At 32.3% G+C, this 24820-nt stretch overlaps 1 protein-coding gene across 1 annotated transcript; it reads right to left on the bottom strand.

Annotated features, from left to right (window-relative positions):
* Window positions 1-9605: 9605 nt before the first annotated feature.
* LOC127711920 (carboxypeptidase inhibitor SmCI-like) lies at window positions 9606-21125 on the bottom strand. Its single transcript, XM_052218077.1, has 5 exons — window positions 21050-21125; window positions 20766-20774; window positions 19875-19988; window positions 11065-11112; window positions 9606-9748 (listed from the first exon to the last, which is right to left on the bottom strand). The coding sequence occupies exons 1-5, from the start codon at window positions 21123-21125 to the stop codon at window positions 9606-9608; spliced, it is 390 nt and encodes a 129-aa protein (XP_052074037.1).
* Window positions 21126-24820: the final 3695 nt, after the last annotated feature.

Consider the following 24820-nt stretch of genomic DNA (forward strand, 5'->3'; position numbering starts at 1 on the left):
TAATAAATCTAGTATCTGGTATAAAAAAAATGTTCAATAATCTTGACTGGAGACTGGAATGTGATGTACAAGATTTTGAAAAAGACACCAAAAATTATAGTGGTAAGACAATATAAAAGCATGTGATAAATTTTTTTGATATGATAGAGCCCCTTGGCTTTTTAGATATATGGAGAGCCATAAATCCTGATACTAAAAGATTTACATGGTGTGGACCAGGGCTTAAGCAAAGTCGTTTGGATTACTTTTTGATTTTTTCTAACTTTGAACCATTTGTAAATAATGTAGATATTGGTATAAGGTATAGGTAAATGAATTATCAGTAAACATTTACGTATTTTGGGAACTCTTAAAATGTATGATAAAAGGTAAAACAATAGTATATGCCAGTTATATAAAAAAAGAAAAACACAAAAACTGGAAAAGATTTAGAATGTAAAGTTAACTAAATTACGTGAAAATTGTGAAACAGATCCCTCAGAATTTATAAATAAAGAGAAATTTATATTTTAGAAGATGAACTTGTTCAACACAGAGAGAAAAGGATAACAGGTATAATGGCAAGAGCAAAGGCAAGATGGGTAGCAGAAGGTGAAAAATAAACAAACTATCTTTGTAATCTCGAAAAATGAAATTATAATGAGAAAATAATTCCATAATTAATTAAGGATAATGGATAGGAAATTCTAAATCAAGATGAATTTTATACTTTTCGACAAATCCTATTTTACATCAAGAACATAAAAATCTTTTTTTTTTTGATGAAAATAGTCCTTGCATCCGCAAACTCTCTGATGAACAACGGTTACAGACAGAAGGTAATTTGTATGCCAACGAAAGCTTAAATACATTGAAAAATATGAAAAATGGTAATCGCCAGGGATGGATTAATTTACAACTGAATTTTACAAATTCTTTTGGACAGATCTTCATGAATTTATTATTAAGCAAGGTTTCATAAAGGGAAGGTATATTGGAGAATTATTTTTGATATTATGGAAAGGGCGGAAGAAGATAATCTACCAGGTATTTTATTTTAATTAGACTTCGAGAAAACATTTGATACTCTTGAATGGTCATTTGTAAACATGGCTTTGTCTTTTGAAGGTTTTGGACCATATTTTGAAAATTGGTCAAGACCTTATATTCAGAATCTCATAGCTGTATTATAAGTTAAGGACACTGCTCTCAATTTTTCAATCTTAAGAACTTATGAGGGCTGCACTTAAAAACAACCCACAGATAAGTTTTAGAAAAAATTCGCTGACTGTGGATGACTCAGAGCTAACCTTACCCTTTCGGAGCACCTGAGATTACCCCCAGTTTTTGGTGGGGTTCGTGTTGCTTAGTCTTTAGTTTTCTATGTTGTGTCATCTGTACTATTATTTGTCTGTTTGTCTTTTTATTTTTGGACATGGCGTTGTCAGTTTGTTTTCGATCTATGAGTTTGACTGTCCCTCTGGTATCTTTCGTCTCTCATTCACTCGATGGATAAACTAACAACTACAAGAAACTTGAAATGGAATTATTCAGGAAAATTTAAACAATTAGGATTATTATATTTGTTCTTTTCAGTGAAAATAAAATGATTGTTTATTTTGAAGAAAAATGTTTAAAAACTGCAGAGGCTTCTTAATTCCTGGGTATATAGAGAGTTAACTTATATTACTGTATTAGATAACTAGTTCTAATTCAGTTATTGACAGTTTTCCAAACCCATCTGTGAATAAGATAAAACTAATTAAAAATATTTTGATTAGTTTTCTGTGTTCAGGAAAACCAGATAAGGTTAATAGAAAAATTATTTTAGGGTTGTATGAGAAGAAGGGGGCTGAAAATGCCAGATTTAGAGTCTTTTTGTTTCTCACTAAAGATAACATGGATAAATAAACCCCTTGAATATCTCCCCATGAAAACCACTGTTAATAGACCAGTACAACAGATTTGGAGCAGACACAAGAGTTTGTGTGAATCAGCAATGATCAGGAGTTTGTTTATAGGTGATTTATTAGATGAGAACAGTGACTTTTTTACTCTGCGTAAATTCCGCAGAAAACATAACCTTAATATCAATTTTCTAGAGTACCATTCTATACTTCATATGATACGAAAAGCTTGGAAATATCTAACCAGAGAAAATAACGTACATATCATATGAAAAATTTCAATTAATTAAAAACAATAAGTAATCATGTCAATTATTTTATAAAAAAAACTTCTTGTCAAGGAATACAGAAAGAACGTTCTTCAAAACGAGAAGAACAAGTGTAGAAAATTGTAATTACATTTGTAGTTTACCCTTTTGTTGTACTAAACACATCAAATTTAGTATGTTCCAGTTTAACATTTTTGCATAGAATTCTTGCTACAAATGCATCATTGAAATATGGGTTAAAAGAAACTAATGTGAGTAGTTTCTGTAATTTGACTTTAATTTAAATGATAAAAATACTGTTCTTGGGTCAGAGCCATGGGATGTTTTCCTTAATTTATTCACTGCTCTGTACCGATAAACGATTTATGTCCAAATTCAAAAGACGAACATTCAAATTTTTAAACTGTTTGTGCAGCGTCGTGAATTCTAGATGAGCTGGTACCTATTTAATATATCATTATCTAGTCTGATATACTATATTTTTACAGAATGACATCATTATCCAGTCTGATATGCTCTATTTTACAGTATGACGTCATTATCCAATCTGATATGCTCTATTATTACAGAATGACATCATTATCCAGTCTGATATGCGCTATTTTTACAGAATGATAAGATTATTCACTCTGATATGCTCTAATTTTACAGAATGACGTCATTATCCAGTCTGATATGCTCCATTTTTGCAGAATGACATGTTTAACCAGTTCGATATGCCCTTTTTTTATAGAATGCCATCAATATCATGTAAATTGTGCTCTACATGTGGCTTTAAAATTTTCAAAGTAAAACTGTAGCTATGATATTTACTACAAGGAAAACAAGGAAATACAACTTATAATATGTTTTATCTTATATTGTATGAAAAATGTATCACGGTTGTGAAACATATAATTCCATGCTCTGTTTTATTGTAATTGTAATATTATGTAAAGAAGAAGTTGGCTAAACTTGTTTCCGATCCTATTTGTATCTTTGAACAAATACAATTGTTATAAACTAAAAATATATAATTCAGTTCTTTTACAACTAAAAAATTTGGAATAACATTCAAACTCGGGCATTACGTTAATGTACCAGCTAAATCATAATCTTCTATTTGTTGAAGGCGGTCACCATATGGTATAAGAATCAGATCTGCCTTATGAAATAAGTAGACAAGAGTCTGGATAGAGGTGCGGTCACCCATAGTTTTATTATGGCACCCTCAACGGAGTTGGGGTGACATATTGTTATTCTACGTTTCTTTTTTTCTATTATTATTTTTAGTAATCTTCTTCCACACTTTTTGTCCACGCTAGTTCTCGGAATGAAATAGACCAATGTTGATAGAACTCTGCTATAATGAGGACCCTTATGTGAAGTTGTGCGCCTGTCTATGGTTTTTTAAATGTTGGAGAACCGTGAATAAACCAAGTAAACAACCATCAATCAATCATATGTCTACTGATTAGAAGGTATAGCTTATCGTTGATGTATTTAACTCGGTTTTGGTTTGTAACCCGGATTTGTTTTCTCTTAATCGATTTATGACTTTTGCGCACCGGTATACTTCTGTTGCCTTTATTTACCGTCAAAAGCAATCACTTGTGAGATGCCCGTTCTGGTTCACGAAAACACCGCATTTACAATGTTGTATACCAAGAAGTCCTACAACTTAATATTGTAAATTCCTAAACAAATATTCCATTATTGTTTTATATTGAATTTTCCATTAGTTGGTAATGAGTGTTCTTACACCATTTGTCAGTTTCAAGTGAGGGTAGAAGTTAATTCACGCATTTCTTCATGGTTGTTTATGACTTGCTAAATGTCAAATGTCAAATATTTCTTGCATAATAAGGACGAGAATTAATTATCCATAGGGAGGTCTACAAAGTTGTTCTGATGAGAGACTTCGGACCTCCTGAAAGATTTGAAAACCTTACATGTGGCACTGGATTAATGTCCCTTTCCGACCACACGTCGATGCGTATTCATACATCCCGCACTCTGCATGAGGTTTGCTACTAAGAATTTCAATGATAAACATATTTCTATAATCCTGTCATTCCTAGGGCTAAAAAACCTGTCGACCAACTTTAAGAATCTTCTTATAAGATTTACAAAAATTATTTAACGTTGTCCTGACTTTGCTTTAAAATTTTCCAACTGGTTGTTTTGCAAACAGCTATCAATCATGTAGAATAGGTTGATTGACACCAGGAGCATATATTTTAACAACAAATATTCCAAAAGTCTAGCCTGTCAACACTGAGGTTGTGAGTTCGAAACCTGCACGTGGCAGGTGCATTCAACTCCAATCAGACTAGGATATTCAGTTTTCCTACCGAAGGTCAGTGGTTTTCTTTGAATACTAGAGCCTTCCAACGCCAATAAAAACTTACAGCAACTAAATAGCATATAGTGCTGAAAGTGGCGTTAAAAACCAATCAATCATTCTGACAAAAAATAGTAATTAAGATACAATGACAAAAATATGTTTACTTTCATGCACACAAGTGTTTCTTGATAAACTTTATCAGTTTGCTCAAGATCAGAGGTTAGAAAAGTCAATCAATATAAATTTTTTGACATCATCAACACTAAACGGGCCTAAAAAGAACATCCAGTACTATCTAAGATCAAATATGATCGAAGACATTGAATGAACTAAAAATATCAAAAATAACATTTGATAGTATAGATATAGACATGGCATACATAACTTTGAATAGTTATTTTGTACAAGTCTAACTTCACTAGTCAAGGACATTCTGTAGGGATAATAAATGTACATAACAAAAATCATCAGGCGATGTTGTAGCATATTTGCGAACGCTTTATTTGGGTCTTTGTAAATTATTTAATGCTGCATGGCACCCTTGACACGACCACCGCCGTACCAATACTTTTCATAGGGTCGGTGTGATTTGTTATGTATTTAAAATGGATATACAAGCAGTTATATGACAACAAAGACTATCGGTGTGAACCTAAAAGATATATAAAACAATAACTGACTCTTTTTTAACTAAACATAAGTATTCATAAATGTCCTGACCAGAAACATTACACTTGTACTATGCCAGACAAAAATAGCGTTGTTCAAGGAAGACGCTTACCCAGTCTAGATGTATAAAACAAATTTATGGTGCGAAATATTCATAAGGAGAACACAGATAGTCTTAATTTATAAAATATCGATAGAGTGCTTATTTTTTTAAGGAAAACAGAAGGAATATTTTAGATAGAATTGAATGAATCGTTCATTATGATTAGATATATATGGGATTAATGATTATGTCATGTAATGATAACAAGCGAAGGGGGGTTAGTGTACATGAGACAGAAGTCCGTTTTAACTCCAAATTTTTTGAGTGGAACACCAAAAAGGAGTTGGACAGGGATAAAGGAAACTGGGAATGAAGGGCGGGAAGTGTCCCCCCTCCTCCTATACCTAAGGGTTCGTAAACCGAATTCATTAATGGCAGACCAAAACGTATCTTACAAACATGTTGAATTCCAACAGAAACAAATAAAAAACATTGGAAGTATTTTTACCTGATAAAAGTACATATTGTAGTATGGTTTGACAAGTTTTGTTTGCACCCATTTTTTATTACTTTATTTTCAAAATAGTACAGAAAAAGCGTTAAATTCAACAAGAGAGCACATGTTGGCCAAAAAGAAGACACTTTGGACATTGAAAGACTTGGAGTTTGATTTTGTTCTAAAAAAATTATATATTTTAAAATCAGCTAGTCATTGTATACTTGAATCCATCGCAGTACTACTGCTTAATATAAAATAAAGAGATGTGGTTTGATTGCTTTTGAGAAAACTATCCAATAGAGTCCAAATGAAGCGGATTTAAGCAAATAAAGCAACCGCGTTTAGTAAGCTTACAAAGGACTCGAAATTCATGACCTACTAACAGTGGTTAAACTAGGGTCTTAACTAAACCTTGCCCCAAACCTCAACCTCTTCCTAGCAAGGCGCACCATCGATTGGCATATGAATACGTCGTACCAATACTTATTTCAGTGCTACGCTTCTGCATATTTTATACATGTACATGAATCTGTCTGGCTAGAAATATAAATTTTGAAACAATTACGCCTGTCTTTTACATAAAATTGTTATTTTATGTTTTGTTAATCTCAGTATTTAAATATCACTATGTATGTTTTGTTAATCTCAGTATTTAAATATTACTGTTTTCATGCAAGTGGACGGGTAATTGATGTTCACTACAAGAGAGGCGAGATAACAAAAGGATGTTCAAACTCATGAGTCGAAAATACACTGGCATGGTTAAAAAAAGAAAAATACCAACAGACAAACAAGAGTACACAAACCACATCTTTGCTGTAATTGGTTTCAGTAGGCAGCTTAATTTTATAATAATTTCGCTTTAAAAATCACAACAAAACACAACATAAAAAAACTAAAGACTGATCAACAAAAACAGGATAATCAGATCCTGCTCCACATGTGACAACCGTCGCATTACTCCAATAAAATACGTTTATAAGTTAAATGAAGTGAAAAGACATCACGCAACAGCGGATTGGTACTTGACTCTTATCTAACCCTAAGACATTTTAAATTTCTAGATCATCGGTCATGTAAAATTTTCTGACACTGAAACTTGACCGAATGTGAAATTTTGATATTGAAACAAATTTTACATGACAAAGGATAGACGAGATTGTTACCGGTATAAGCAACACAAACATTGAAAATTAAAAAGCACAAAGAAGAACACTTATAATATGTTTCTCTAATTCTTACCAGATGTATCCTTTGCCTGACCTGTTGATCATTTTTATTTAACCACTTCACGTTCCCATCGGTCTCGTACCGATGGGCTAAGTTTTCAGGCAACTAGTTCGCGCTAAGTGTTGAATCTTTGACATTTTTATACGTATAGCAGTGGTTGAGGGCTCAAATCAATTCTCTTTATCACAGCTATGTGATTCATTGTGCCTTAAACTTCTATCAAGTACTGTTTGATATCAAATCGCCTCTTACTGACAACATTTTCTCCCGTGAAAACAGTTTTTGTTTTTAATAATTTAAACACAATATTTTCATAGGGTATGGTAGAGTATACTATTGATTTCGGGGGCAATATGACTTTTTTTATCAACTGTGCCGTGTATTTTAGAAGAATACTTTTCAAATTATGATTAAAACTTGTACACAAGGTAAATAAGTGATTCAAAGTGTACCAACGCAATCATCAACTTAAAATGCCATAAAACTGTTCGGTCATTTCTTACCAAATTAATTGAAACAGAGACAAATCCCCCCAAAATATCAGGAAATATTTTGGGGAAGTTGAAAAAGATGTTACAAAACATTGTTTCTTAAGTGCTTGCTAATGGTAATGTTAAAAACACCTTTATTCAAATGAAGGAACAGGCATATGTCAAGAAAAAAATGGCAAACTAAGGTATGATATCCCCTTATTTTTGCTTAAAATGATGGAATTAGCAACAATTTGTGTCAGGGATTAGATTTGGACGAAAAAAACTGCTGAAATCCGCTATTTTTTATAGTTACGGGCATCAACTTTTCGAGGCATATAGCACGTATTTCCTATTTCTATACAATTATGGCAACTTTTCTGGTTTGGGTCATCGCTTTAACACCAAAACTATATCCTATTAGCGCATACAAATGTCTCCACACGACTTTTCCCGCCAGAATTTTGAATTTTTTTCACATTTTTCCCGCAAGTCACGTGACTTAAAAAGATAAATTTTCTTCATGTAAAAATGTCTGAAGTATTCAATCAATTATCTTTCAGATGGATCCAAAATGACCTTTGTATGAGCTTTGGTGCGAATGCTATATTCGATTGAATTTGAATAGTGTCTTTTCCATAAGTTTAGGTCTTAGGTGAAAGGGTTAATCAACGTGTGTTTCGTTTGATCTCAGTTCTCCATTGGTCAAAATTCGATTATGAGGTCAAATTTTCTTGCTTTCCTCTAAAATTCCTATTGAGACGTCATGAGAAAAGGCGACCATGCCTGATGACGTCACATAGGAAAAACAAATCTTTTTGCAGATCGTTCGAAAAAATAGATTAAGTTTGTCTACATATCGTCTAAAAATCATTAGAAAAACAGATTCTCGTGCAATACAATATTTATCCACTATCGACGGTTAAATTTTAAATATATAAAACTTCAGGCAAGCCTCGCGTTTAAATTTGAAAATTTAACTGGCTCGAGTGGATAAGTATCGTATCACACCCGATACAGCGGTAGAATCTATATATAACTAACGGAAGATCAACCTGATTATCTTTAAAAGAAACTAGGGGTGATCTCAGGTACTCCGGAAGGTTAAGCAGATCTTGCTCCACATGAGGCATTACAATTGTTAATTTCTGATAGTTATATTATTTACTGCCAATCCATCAGTATCATGTTATTATTGTTTTTAATTCTTCCAAATGTTATTAAGTCAGGTGTGACGAATGTATTTAACAGCTAACAAGTACAGACTCCAATGTAACCCTCAAATTGTATATCCCCTTGCTTGTCTGTGAGAGATTAGGGTTAGATGTCATGGAAAATATCCGGAAGTACAAACATTTAAATAAGATATATCTACTAATTTAGACACATTAAAGATCTAAATCGCTTACATATTTAAAAAAGTGAAAACTGTAGCAAGTACATGCATATGTTTGATATATCTTATTTACAATTAATATACCTGTGATCAAAACAAATTTCAAGCGTTGTTTGCTTAGAATTACAAACCAATACTTTATCTGTTGACTTCTTGATATTAGAACTTGTGCATTGCATTGTGTTGTGTTGTGATTCGATATTGTTTTAATGTATGTAGACAAGAATAAGTACAACACTTTTTTAATAATATTAAGCAATAATTTAATGCGATTTACATACAATGTAAATTTGAAGTCCTATTGGATATGCAATCTTTCTGGAATCTGAAAAAAAAAGAAAGGGATATCAAAAACAAGTTGTCTCTTACAAAGAAAAAAGAAAAATGGTATACCAACTCGCGTCTAGTTCAAACATAAGAGTAATTAAGCATAATTATTATGTTCTGTAAATTGTTCTTGTAAAACAATATTTCTTGTAAAAAAATATAGCTAGACAATCATTTCTTAGACTGCCCTCTTTTAAAATATAAGAACATTTCATGGGCGCAATGAATAACCTCATTGTCAAACAATATTTCTATAATTGCTGCTAACTCACAATATTGTAATAGGTCTTGATCTTGAAGAGGGGATTGCTGTTACATTTGTGAATTTTAAAGTATAATATTAGTACATGTATTTAGAATAGAAAACAAGATCATCATGTTCTGTAGTTGCCTTCCAGTCGTGATGTTTCGAATGTTTATAACGATTATTATTAAAGGTATCGTATGCTCATGAGTTTTATAACAAAACAAAGTACACTTACTCATCTCATTATGGACAGTTATTCTGACAGGCTTTCAGAGTTTCAAAGTTGTTGGCATTTCCTGCACAACCACCATATACAAATTTTTTACATTGTCTATTTTTCTGACTGTAATAGTATCTTTCCATACGTGCTGTACATGGTCCGCGGTCTGCAGAAAGCTGACACATAGTAGTGCCTGTTACAAAGAAATGCAATTATTTGAAGTGCTCAGTACGAAATGGCAATAACAAAATAGAAATCATCTGGAAGATTCTTCCTAAAAAAACAGTTAGTCTGTCCAAAGTCAAGGACATCGTCACAAGACTTTATCATATTGAGTCTTGCTTTTCTATTTTTCTAGACTGGCGACGCTGTTCTACTGTTTCAATTGTGTATAGTTAAATGAATACTTGATTTCAAAATAGTATCACAATCCGTTGCTTCGGTATTGACATTATAAAAAAATATATTTTCCAAAATCAGGATGAAATTCGTAAATGGACTTTTATATTTTCTTTGGTGAAAAAGATTGGTCTATTAATTGAAAGAAATACTTAGAAAACTGATGACGAAGTTCCGTGTGAAAAAGAGAACCGTGTGAAGAAATAACTGTAAAAACCTTAATGCTGATAGTGCTATTGATATATTGTTTCAATCAATACCCAGTGACATACATTTTATCCATGTCCAGGATGTGGTCAAATTACCAATACATCAAATACGCGAAACGGGCTGGTCGGGAATGATACATTGACGGCCACGGAGAAAAGAGAAAATGTTTGATAGTGGCATAAAGTTTGTCTTATAACAAACCCCGTTTGAGAATTCAGAGTCTTTACATCATTAACAGCCAACGGAATCCCCTCATCAATAGTTAACTGCCGTTGCAGGTTACCAGATATCTGATTTATCCCATAACCCTTAGGGTTTCTTGATAACGAGTACTACAATGATGCTTGTAATTACAACATACATGCCTAATGAAATGAAATTAGAGATGTAAAATTTCTATAATGTTTTTTTATAGGTCATCAAGGTCAACTATTAACTAAATGTTGTCCAAAGCCATAAGATATATACTGTGGATTCATTTATTTTCGAGAGTATCAATTTTCGTGGATTGAGGAAAACTTGCATTTCCTTGGATATTTGATTTCGTGGTTTTGTCAATGTCTGCGTACAAGACAGTAGAAGATTTGTAATTCGTTGAACATTTAAATTCGTGGTTCACATGTACCCACGAAACCCACGAAATTGATATCTAACGAATAATAATGAACCCACAGTAGTCTACATGATAGCGTTGGTTGATAAGGTCTAACGTTTGATTTGTCAGTTTTTATAGATTTCCCATATTTTGAATTAACCGAAGATTTTTGTTTTTTCTATTTTTCTAATGATATCTATAAAAGAAACGGATTTGCATGGGATCACAACAAAACATCATACATTTAGTAGTGGCATATGCTAGTCAAATACACTTACTTTCTGGCAAACCTTCAAATAATGGTATTCCTGCCTGCACTGAGACAACTATAAGACAGAAACAAAACAGCAATTCACTGTAGCCTTTCATAGTTACGACTGAAAATGACAAACCAAACTAACGACAAGTAAATCAGTTCAATTCACTTGCAACGACAGGTGCAACACAAAGCAACCGTTTTTATATTTTAATAAGGATGAATATGTAGATTTGTTAATATTTAATTAATACGATTTACATAATTTCATTTCTCCTGACAAACATGAACTTTTACTTCCAACAACAGCTGTGTTGTACATATGTTTGTATGTAATTTTGTAGAAAACAATTGTTTATAATTGATTATTCAATTGTATTTAGAAAGCTACATGTACTTTTAAAAATTAGAAATTAACAAACAGGTTCTGAATAATACTTTATTTCTAGCCAGAGAATATTTTATCCCAGTATTCAGTAGCTAATACTATATAATATGCTTCAAATTATGTGTGCATCTTTATTGTTAGTAGATGGATTTGTTGGGTTATTTTTTTTGGGGGGAGGGAGGGGGGGTGAAACATATAAGCATGTTCCTGTGAATATTTTTGTTTTTTCTCGTATTAGAAAGAAAAATAGATATATACTTTATTCTCTAAAAACTATAAATAAAAGTTTACAGAAAATCAATCAATATCTAACGTTCCTCAAACAACTTCAACATTGTTTTTTGGGCTATATGGTACATATGTTGCGTTGGTGTTTGGATATTTATGGCGTACTAAATCCTTAGTGTATCAATTCTAATTTTATTAGTTAAGACATGTCTGAAACAATCTTTAGTGTATAGTGTATGAAAGTGTAAAAATCGGCTAAATTTCTATATACCTTGTTATCTAATGTCCATTATGGTGACATATGAATCATATACTACCCTTAGAAAGTACATCACACTGCCATCCTCTCTGAAGCAACGTAAATTGAAAGCAAACTTAGCAGAAATGATGTAAGGTTATCTTCGATTGATTCTTATTTATTATTTGTGCTAATCGTACGAAAAAACATTGCTGCCAATAGAATTCTTTTGTTATCTGAATATCCAGATTCAATATGATTGACTTGAATGATGTTTGGGAAGTCGCAGTCTTATTACGATTAATCAAAAACCGTGGCCAGTAATTTTAGAAAACAGAATGATATGATAAATTTCATACGAATCAATTTCACATCAATGCCGATCCTTCACTGTTTACTACAATTCACAGTTCAAGTTTTAGAATCTCAGCTTTAAACAATATTTTAGAGTATTTTGGAACATTTGAGCAAATTGTCATGCCTAAAAACGACTCAAACGTACCAACTTGGATCAATGGAGTTTAGATTCTAGGTTCTGACGTTGTTTATCACCCTTATTACGTGTTATAGTGTTCTTTTATTTGTCTTTTTAAATTATTAACCTTTACTGTTTAGTCAATTTTTGGTAATATCCCTTTGGCGTGGCTTGGTACTTATACATCCCGCCATTGTCTTATTGTGCTATCAATGGTCATTTTTGTATTCTTGTCTTTCATTTTAGCTTATTTGCTTTGTCTATATGCCATTTTGTTTATCTTTGTTGACATATGTGTTTGTTTTATAGTGATTAAGATTATAACACAATGTTGACTGCTCTACCTCTATTTTTGACATTTTACCTATAATGTCTGTTTGTTTTGTTTACACATTATTGTCAATATAATGGAATTTAATGCGACTGTCATACCAGTGAGAGGTTTAACTAGCTATAAAACCATCATCTTGTTTTATATGGTTTGATCCACCATTTCCTACATAAGGAAATGCCTATTCCAAGGAATATGACAGTTGTTTTCCATTCGTTTGATGTGTTTGAGCATTTGATTTTGCCATTTGATAAGGGACCTTCTGTTTGGAATTTTCCTTGGATTTCAGTATTTTTGTTATTTTACTTTGATGAAAAATGGAATAACTACAAATTTTGGCAAAACCTTGAGTTTTTAATCAAACAAACTGGTCAAAGAGGACAGTAAAATCAAAACCAAACTATCTTTGAAGTTATTATATATATTGTATTTCAGATACAAAATATTTTTATTTTGGGTTATGATGTCCTTCATTCTTTGCAACAGTCATACAAGTACGAGGTTTAGCTAGCTATAAAACCAGGTTTCATCCACCACTTTCTACACAAGGATATGCCTGTACCAAGTCAGGAATATGACAGTTGTTTTCCATTCGTTTGATGTGTTTGAGCTTTAGATTTTGCTATTTGATAAACGATTTTTCCGTTTTGATTTTTCCTAAGAATTCTTTTTTTTATTTTTATTTAAATTTTTTTCGATGCAAATCTTTATACAAACACGCAAAATTGAGCGAATTAAACTTTAACAGCACAATTTCGTAATGAATACCATTTTAATTCTCTGGTTTCCAAATGTAAAATTGTTGATACGTTTTGAAACGGGTTTTAACAAATTTCTAATTTCGACCCCGTGACCAAAACCAATGGCCCGACTCCTTTTCCCCGAAACTACAATACAAACTGAGTTGAAGACTAACATAATTAACGACTGGGAGAGTCTCATTTTGTATTTTGTATTATATTAACGAAACACCGGATTAAAACTAGAGGATAAATTTTACAGATACTTCAAAAGACTTGACACTATAAGCAAGACTCGGTGGCCGAGTGGTCTAAGTAGTCGAAATACTGTATCACTAGTCTGTCAACACTGAGGTTGTGAGTTCAAATCCTTCACGGGACAGGTGCACTCGACTCCAATCTTAATTGACTAGGATAGTCAGTTTTCCTACCGAAGGTGAGTGGATCTCTCCGGGCACTCCGGCTTCCTCCACCAATAAAAACTGACCGCCACGAAATAGCACAATAGTGTTGAAAGTGACGTTAAACACCAATCAATAAATCAATAAATCAAGATACGGTACCAAGAAGTACTTAACTAAAATATATATGCGGATTTTTTTTTTATCTTCCACCTTTGCACAAGATACTAATTTAATAGTTGTTTGAAATATCCAACTGCATGACTGTGTATTAAATGTTTTCCATTTAATGTCAATAAATAATCATTCGCTATCAAAGTTACATGAAAACCATCACAATAATACCGTTTCAAAATTAAATCCCATCATATGAATAAAGGGAGATGTGTGATATATTGAAGTTTTGCCAGGATAAGACCTACATGTATGTCGGATCCGCTAGGAAATTTGCTATCCACTCATAAACATCAATCGATCAAAATACATTTTTATTGACTATCACTAAAATCTGAAATGAGAAAAATTTTCCCAACGAAAAAGGGACGTGGTGTAATATTCAATTATTCAATATGAACTTTTTCACCAGGCTTAGCACCTTCACTTTTATAAGGGACTTTCAGTTTTGAATTTTCCTTGGAGTTCGGTATTTTTGTTATTTTACTTTTTGATCAGATCGTCTTCAAATTCGAAGGTGGGAATATTGCAGATTAATTATATAGTCTAAAAAATAGGGTACACATAGAATTGTAAAATATATCCCAATTTATATGAGGGCATGGGTTATATAACAACTGTAACAACTCATTATAGATACCACCATTTGATCAATTCGTACGGCAGAAGCCTGTTTACTGTACGCTTTTATGTAGACTTGCTCAATGAATTCTTTCTTTTTTAATATAATTCATAATTTCATGGACCATAGCAACTATTAAAAAAACAGTTGACTTGTTCTGACTTGTTCTTCCAAATTAAAGTTATCTTAATCCTTCAAGATTGATATAATGATTACATCGATCTCAATGCAATTGTTTACTTAATTGATATATGCTATGTTTATAACTTTCCATATTAACAAGATCTACATGGGTTTCTAATTTGATCGGCATATATTTTGAATCAAGATTTCAACTACCATCTAGAACTTTAAGGATCTGCTTACCCTTCCGGAGCACCTGAGATCACCCCCAGTTTTTGGCGGGGTTCGTGTTGCTTAGACTTTAGTTTTCTATGTTGTGTCATCTGTACTATTATTTGTCTGTTTGTCTTTTTATTTTTGGCCATGGTGTTGTCAGTTTGTTTTCGATCTATGAGTTTGACTGTCTCTCTGGTATCTTTCGTCCCTCTTTTAAGGATGACAGTTTTTACATGTCGTAAATTCAGGGAACCAATAAATAAAATTACCAATAAATAAATTGTAATCAAAAGAACATAAACGATTATATGGAAAATACTCACGAGAGGTTAACAAAAGTATAAGGTCTTCGTTATAACTTACTATTGTTGTTATTCTAAAATTGCAATAAGTATCCATAAAAACAACACCATAATTCCAATTATGTATTCAAAGTTGTCAATTGTACAAAAACAAAGATCCATTGAATGGTTTATATAAATGTCGTTGAATTAACAATAAGATACTGCTTACGTATCAACGCATTATGTAACATCTTCATTGATTAATGTGAAGTAAAACAAAAACTTATTATCTTTCATTTCATTTCACAAATTATTGACAAACACTATTTTTAGACTTATTTTTTTCTTATTGATAGTAAAACCATGAATAAGATTTGAAACAATCTGTTTGCATTATATTTTAACACATTTTAGGTGAAAGTAAATATTGTGGATACAGTTATATTTGTTAGATACCAATTTTCGTGTATTTCGTGGGTACAGGTTAATCACGAAATTTAATTTTTAACGAATGACAAATTTTCTATAGGCTTGTATGCAGACTTCGTCAAAACTAAGAAATTAGATATCCACGTAAATTTCCCATAATTCACGAAAATTGGTATCCATAAAAATAAATGAATACACAGTATGTACGGAGGTTTATGTTGGTAATATCGAAATGAACTTGAATTCACGAAATCGATTTTTTTCTGGAATTTAACATGACCGTGCAGGTCACGTTCTATAAATTTGGAATTAAAAGACAACTCGTAACTGTCTTTACTTTTTTATATACAACCATAATTAGGAAAATACTATAGTGACATATTCAGCCATATTAAATCATCATGAAACTGTAGTTATATTTGCCGTTCGGTGGCCGTCTCTTCAATATATACCCGAAATCACTTTTTCATTACATTGTTGGATGAGTTTTACATAAAATTATTTAGCATTATTAAAGTATTCGAATACAGCAACACGTTGACATATGTTTACGTGCAATAGTTCTGTAGGTCAGAGAAAAACTTGACTTAAATATTCTTCTATTAAACAAATTTGACAACTTCCCGACTTATCACCGGTTTTGTACTTACTTGTGCAACAAAACGGAGAGCTATGTGTAGCAAGATCTGCCTACACTTCCCAAGCATCTAAATTCACACGGGTTTTTTGGTATGGGTCGTGTTGCTCAGTCTTTAGTTTTCTATGTTGTATGAAGTGTACTTTTGTTTATCTTTTGATCGCTTTTTTGCCATGGCATTGTCAGTTTGTTTTCGATTTATGAGTTTCAATATTCCTTTGGTATCTTTCGCCTCTTTTAGATAAAATCTTGGAGGTTTACGCACTTATATGTTATATTGTAACATTAAACTGCAGATATTTAAGAACGAAACGAGAGACTTCAGTATAACGAAACAACAATTGACAATGGGATGAAAAACATGATCATGCAATGCATGAGAGGTCAGGCTAATGTGGATTATCAAAGGAAACTGTATTACATCTTGTTTGATAGGAACAACATGAAAAAGGCAACAGTTAACAAACATACGACAAATAGCCTTATTGCAAGTTAAAATTCAAATCATATGACACCACTACGAACTATTTATTTTCAAAATGCATATGTATGCAGCATAACATTATGATATCGTTTTATTTGGTTGTGCCATCTTCATGACTATCTTAAAAAAAAATATTTGATACCATTTTTCTTTCGAATTAAAAACAAACGAAAGAATTCTTTATCGAATTTATATATCCTTGAACACAAATATTGATACAAAAACTTGATTCTCTAGACTGCAAAATTGAAGTATCATTCAATATCTCTAGTTGACGATTATCTGACAAGTGGTTGACCTCCATTATTACGTATAAGATGATGACGTCATTGAAAGATATTTTTTCCAACTCTGTTGAGAGGATTGGACTTGATAAAAACACATATTATAGACATTATCGATACAGCAAGATATGTAGTCTTACTTCTAGATTTTGACGGCGACGTTCAATACAGACCTGATATTTGAGACGAACGTGACAACTTCAATGTTTCTGTTATTAATTCTGCATTTTTATGTCTGACTCAAATTACTGGTAAGAATTTCTGCCTGAGCTCGATAGTTCTTTCCGTGCTCTCAGTCTTTCTTCGTCAATAAAAAGTAGTTGCCACGATAAATCCAATAGTGCTTAACGTGGCATTCAACACCAACAATCAATCAAACAATAATCCATCTGTGTGTCGAAATATTCCAGCAACACATACATTTGAAGTATATCTCTCTGTTCTCCATTCATGTGACGCAGTTTATATTTCGTTTGTGGTGCCCTGGTGTGCTGTCGTAAATTCATGGGAGGTGTCCGTTAATATTCTACGGTTCACATGTTGGAATGTATCATTATATAGTCATTTATGCATTTCTTTGTGCTGAGTGTTCTTGCATATGTTTGTATTGTATTCCTGTCACTTTGTGTTGCCATTTCAGTAATTTGTAACATTGCAGTATAAGCGGGAGGTTTGGCTAGCCATAATATCCTGTACTAAGTTAGGAATATGGCAGTTGTTAACAGACAATCTGTGTTTATGTATGTTGGCGTTTGTTTTAGCTGAAGTTCAGTGTTTCTGTTGTTCCGTTGTTTTCCTCTTATAGTTGATGTGTTTCCTTCGGTTTTAGTTTGTTACCCAGATTTGTTTTTGCCTAATCGAATTATGACTATTTAACAGCGGTATACTACTGTTGCCTTTATTTAATACTTTTGAAGATGCAATAGTCTTAGATTGTATGTACTCTTAAAGATATTTGGAATTTTTAGTATCAACATCTGATTCACGCCACCTCTAGAAAGGTAGAATGACAATAACTATATAGCCCGGATTTGATTGCTGACAACATAGATTTTATTGATTTAGAAAGAGGTAAGGACAAACCCATTAACAAACCCCCTGTGAACATATGTGCCCCGTATGTTTGTGCAGAACCGTTTCTACCAGTTGCAAAACTACCAACGTTACTTGTTTTTAAATAACGTTAAAATCCTAAAAATGTTTCAATTGTGCTATGTGATGAACAAGGAAAGATTATTAGACAAATTATAAAAGTATCTATCTGGGAAAAAACCCTCAGAGAAACAGTGAACTTGAAATATTCAATGACCATAATCAAAGCAGACATTCACAAGAATTACGGGTAATTAATCGATAAAACACGAGATCGGTGCATATGTGTGCTTCACAATCACTTGAAAACTAAAGGCAAAGTCATGATAGCCATCATGAAATATTTGCTACCCAAACTTTGAAGTTTCGAACTCCCACCAACACCAGTACAAAAATAGTATATTGTTCGGGAAGAGTCTTAAATTGCTTTTCAATTCCAAGTGTTTACTACTCGTTTAATAAAGATTTGTCAATCTATCTACTTGGTGATAGGTATTAAACGAACTAATTCATTTTATGAAAAATGTTGCATTATTTTATTTTGCTTGAAGTTTGCTGTGATCTCAATTTCTTTCACGATTCTGAAAAAAATAGTGATTAATATCAATGCACTCTTTCAAAAAATAACAAAGTGCACTCTTTACATTTCAACAAATAACAAGTCTTTAAATATCAATGAACTCTTTACATTCCAACAAATAACAAAGCATTTGAATATTAATCAACTTTTTTCATTTCAACAAATAACAAATAATTTGAATATCAATGCACTCTCACATTTCAACAAACAACCAAGTTTGTTAATCCCCTTATATGTATGTGTTACTTTTCAATATGTATATGAAAATTTAACTTCTATGTTGACTTTGTATTGCGTCAAATTCTGAAACTTTAGCACAAACATTCTGCTCGGGAATGCCAAAGAAATTCTCTGTATCTGACGTCACGTAACAAACATCTATTATAACCTACATTCAGTAGTTTCTGCAAAAAAATAAGAACGAATGTCATTGATGAACACCTAATACTTATACCTGTAAAAGTGTAAAATATATGACTACAATGCCTTAAGGTCCAAATGTTGAAATGTTTGTGCAATAAAGTATTGTAGACATATATTTTTCACTTTTACAGTTTACTTATATTTCTTGAATTGTTTTTATTTGCTTCCTTGACGATGGATGTAACATATGCAGCAGGATAGTCTAACATGCCGGAACAACTGAGATCAAATCCAGTTTTTTTTCTTTGTGTGGTTCATGATGTTCAGTCTTTAGTTTTCCATGTTGTGTTCTGTATACTGTTTGTTTTGTTTGTTGTTTTTGTTATTTTCCGGTTTTTGTTCATGGCGTTGCTGCGTTGTAATTGACTTATGAGTTTGAATATCGTTTTGATATCATTCGCCTCTCTTTGTCAATATCAAACTAGTTGATTCTCGTACTGTCATGAACATGTTATCTTGTTTTAGAAATACTGTGTGTTTTACTTGTCATGTGACTGTACAATTCAAAAGCAACCCTGTGTTAGAAGTTATCCAAGACACTTGCAGGGTTTTAGGCCTAAAGGCTTTCTCTCTGGTTATTTTTGTCAGACATTAGAACCGTTAAAGTAACTATGTTATACAATACATACACGTATGTTAGGCACAAGTAGCTTGGCAGTCAGCAATACTGTGGAAATTGTTACCATTTCCCCCACATCCACCGTATATAAATTGTTCACATTGTTCAGTTTGCCAATTGTAATAATATCGTGTTAAGGATGCTTTACACCGTCCAGTGACGGATTTAAGAATACAAACTGCAAACAATGATGTATTGGTGATTAAATAAAAATCAGTCTAAAGGAGTAGTGTCGTCGTCTAAAAATTTATGACATTAAGCAAAAACGGTCAAATAAATTCAAGTCTGAATAAATATATTGAAACAAACCAAATACTTATCCGTAAAATATTAAACGCCTAGCAGTTACATTATTAACAACAAAAAGAAAATAATTATAAGTAATATGTAATTATGTAGATGCTTTCTGTCCGATCAAATAACAGATACTTTTTATGTATTAATAAAAATAAGAAGGAGGGGTGGGGGGGGGTGGGGTCATGTGCATTTTAAACGATCACCTATGAATGTAAATACTAATTCAATGGTTTTTGTGGTAATTTATAATAAACATGGCATTAATCTGATTTTAGTTTACAAACTGCAACGAATTTATATTGTAATGAAAGAAGATAACATTCTTTTTTTGTATTAATTTGATCGTTTGAATGAGACTTAAAGCATAATGTCTCCAACGCACTCGGATAGATCTTGTGCTTGGCACATGCTAGAAACATTTAATTCATGACTAGACCTCTAGATTTCTTTCTGATCATATTGTTTTGATTGACATGTATCCCACATAGTTTTTGTTACAAGCTAGTAAGGGGTTTACATACTTGAACTGAATAATTGCAAATATAACACAAAAGTTAAAAACATTTATTTTCGTTCACTCAAAACTTTGCAGACCTCTGTATAGTTATTTTTCAAATATGAACATCTCTGTATAAAACTTGTATATAGTTTAAATTACCTTTCTCCTCTGCAAAACAAAACAAAAAACAAAAAACGAAAAAACACAGATTTGTTTTTTTATCATTTGTTTGTTTTTGTCATACCTAACCAATAGTTACTTAATTACATTTAATATCGTTTAAGAAATACAATTATCTTTTTTCTAAATAGACCGGTTTACGGACTTATAATTGCACGAACTAATATGTAAGAAATATGTTTTGTTGGTGCACTGTAGTAAAAAACGTGCTCTAATATAAAACTTATTGAAATAAAAACATAGCGATATGAAACAGAACATACCATTTTTCTTAATTGTAGTCCCAGCTACACCTGACTGAGCACCGTGAACACCAGTCTGAACAAGGATACTAAACATAAAGAAGTAAAGTATAAGTAATGTAATATGGCTTTGCATGATTGAAATGAAATATCGTTTGCAACTGTAAATGTTTGCTAACACAACAGCTGCGATATAAAACGTGTTGTAATCTGAAAGAGGAAGGTATGTAATGTACACTTAAGATTGATTCATTTTCGACGAATAATATCTAATCATTCGTCTTAACAAGAAAATATATGTTTTACTTACATCTTTTAATAAAATACATGCTTGTCATTGGTAGGTCTGTTTTTGAATAAAAGAAAACGATATTACAATTGCAAATGTACATATAACATTCAAAGGAAAGATGATACAAGTCCCTAACAGGGCATTAGCTACGAGATATAGAAAACAATTAAAATATAATTTTTGTTTTGATCAATCATTAATGAAAGTGAAATAGTGAATGATAATCAGCTTTTAGCAGGCAATTAGGTTCAAGCTAAGAAACATTGTTGATGAATTATTCACTTGCAAGTGAATAATTCGACCTCATGTAATCCGTATTCATCTGACCTTAAATTTAACCCCTTAGCTGGAGATTTATTACGCCCGTATTCAGCTATTAAAATAGACAGAACATCAACATTGAAAGTGAAACAAGGATGAACCTTTTGGTTGACTGTTTCGATCCACACAAAATCATTCTCATACAGGTAAAAACTATGATAAACATTTTTACTTACAATATGAAATTAAACAGACCAAGAAAAATCCAATTGCACGTGCTCGCTACGTATTTATATATATATATATTTATGTATATATCGGGTTATTTGACCGTCGGCAGTCTTCGGGAGTCATCTTGATGGTTAATAATATGATGTCTAGAAAAAACTTCACACGAAATGCTGATAATTATTATTGAATACATTTATTATTAATTATTTATTTTAGACTTTTTGTGATTTGGATATACGTTTTAGTATGTTACAAATAAATTATGAGAATTTGATTCTAATGGGTGAACATGAATTTGACAGAAAATGTCCCTTTAAGTTCTATTAAGAAATCATCTAATTGACCATATTTCGGAAATTAGGTCATTAGTTTCCTCTGTGACGGGTTTTGTTCATTATTGGAGGCCATATGGTGGCCTGTAGTTGTATACATCCTTGTCCTTGTTGTTCAGTAACTGTCTCATTGGCCATAATACCGCCTTATTTTGGTCGCACTTGAAGTTTACTGGCGACGTGTTAGCAAAGACAGTAAACGGGTATTTGCGACCATCAAATCACCAATTGATGCCGTTGGAGCTTAAAATACAATATTGTTATATCTATTCTAATGAAAATGACTGAAAACAACGTCATATCATACATTAAAAAATCTATCATACGTCGTCTGCGCTTCGCGTACGATTCCATAGCATAAAAATTGAAGACGTTAATTAATCAAAATGAACATTACAATCGATGTTGCATTAGAATGGTACTCTGTTCAAAGACTTGCCTTATATCAACGCAGAAAGGATTGAATGAGCAGTTCTAAGTATATCTTTGCTTTATAGAAGTGAAAAGTACTGCAGACGGCGAAAAAGGGGAATGTGTCAAAGTTATGAAAACAAAATGTCAATTAGGAAAAGGTAAGTCACTCATTCCTATACACTTATATGACGTATTGAGCAGAACTTTGCCAAAAAATCGACATGAAGTTAAAGAATATCTGCAGGAAGAGGGTTCTGTTCAGCATCGATGTATTTTACAAACACTTCAAGACAACAAAGAAACATGGTCGAAGCTAGTAGTAGCTATTACGTTGCATTGTCTTCTAAAAGTTTGGCCATGTCTAAGTCAGAGACCACATAACAGGTGCCTACCGGCCTTCAACTATGAGTAAATCCCATACTGTGTAGTAAGCTATAACAGGCATAGAATATCAAAACGTGAAACAATTCAAACGAGAAAAACCAATGGTCTTATTTGTGATAAAACAATCAACGAAAAAATAGGACTGACAGCAACCTACGACAGCAACTGAAATACAGGATTCTGATTTAGTACAGACACATTAAGAATGTTGGAGGATTAAATATGTAAATAAATGAATTATTAATCTTCGATCACTGATGATAAAACCAAGATTTCGGATTATTAAACCTAGATAATGGACTGGTGAATCAAGATCACGGATGGGAAACCGATTTAAAAAAATTATGATTTCAGCATTATGTTAATAAACCATTGTTCCTAGTCTTGCGCCGACATAATAGAGGCTTAACAGTTCTTGCTTGACAGTATTTTTGTTTGTAATGGCAAGATTTTATATCGTCAAAATTCCGGAATTATATGGGTACTAATTTGCACCTCTAGTTGCAGGCTTACTTCCTTATCACTGTGTCATGGAAGACCTTCAGAAAGTTCAAATATAAATATAAATATTAACATTATTTACAATAATTTTATGTTTTTTGGTGATTGACTTACTTTAGGTGTGTACGTTCTTGATTTACAAATATCCTGGCAAGTTCTTTGTGCTTTCAATATTTATAATAGATATAAGAATATGTGGTTCGAGTGCCAATGAGACAACTCTCCATCCAAGTCACAGTTTGTAAAAGTAAACCATTATAGGTCAAAGTACGGCCTTCAACACGGAGCCTTGGCTCACACCGTAATCATTCGCACAATTCAGTATGATGTTGATATGTTAATCATGTTAATGTAAATAAAAACTACTTAATAGTCTAACATGGACTGAACAATTATTAATTGACTGCAGGGGAATTGTCTGAATTGTAATAAATCAGCCGAAGTGTTTTAGACTGAAATTTAACTGACAGACTTAAAATGACTTAATAATTTATTGTTCTGTGACATAGTTAAGGTACCTTGAAACAAGCTTAACGTTACATGTACGTTCTTAAAATATATGGAAGAACTATACATGGTCTCGATATTTAAATGTATTTGTACATTGCTAAAAACTTTTATAATTGTCCCAATATTTCCATCTGATACCAATGCAGTTATGTATTGAAATTACAATTTTATACAATTACTCGCTTGTGCTGAGGAGTTGTTCAGTCCATGTTAGACTGTTAAATAGTTTTTATTTACATTAACATGATTAACATATCAGCATCATACTGAATTGTGCGAATAATTACTGAACAGTCTAGAAAAAGAAAAGCACAGAAAGCCTTTGCTATCCTTCAACAAGTCTGGAGGAGCAAAGCACTAAGAACATACACTCAAATCAGGATCTTCAACTCAAATGTAAAATCTTTACTTCCCTTTGGGTCAGAAACTTTGATACTAACAGCTGTGTCTACCAAAACATTACAAGTTCTCGTGAACATTTGAATTAAGTGGCTAAACAGCATTATTAACAAAGAATTATGAAAAAGGACAAGACAAGAACCAATATAAAGTTCGAATACAACACGTAGATAGAAATGGATTGGACACACGTTACGTAAAAACAGCACAAACGTAACTAGACAGGCGTTAGATTGGAATCCTCAGAGCCATCGTAAAAGAGGGCGACCAACATCCACCTGGTGCAGAGATCTTACTTCTGAGTTACAGAAAATTGGGAAAACATGGAGAAAAACTAAGAAATAGCCATCGACAGGATAAGATGGAAAACAACTGTGGTCGCCCAATATCCCCCATGGGTCGACGACGTTGAATAACAAAGGCAACAGTAGTATACCGTTTTTCAATAGTCATAATTCGATTAAGCAA

Source organism: Mytilus californianus, unplaced genomic scaffold (assembly GCF_021869535.1).
Source record: "Mytilus californianus isolate M0D057914Y unplaced genomic scaffold, xbMytCali1.0.p SCAF_8, whole genome shotgun sequence".
In the NCBI taxonomy this organism is placed as follows: domain Eukaryota; kingdom Metazoa; phylum Mollusca; class Bivalvia; order Mytilida; family Mytilidae; genus Mytilus; species Mytilus californianus.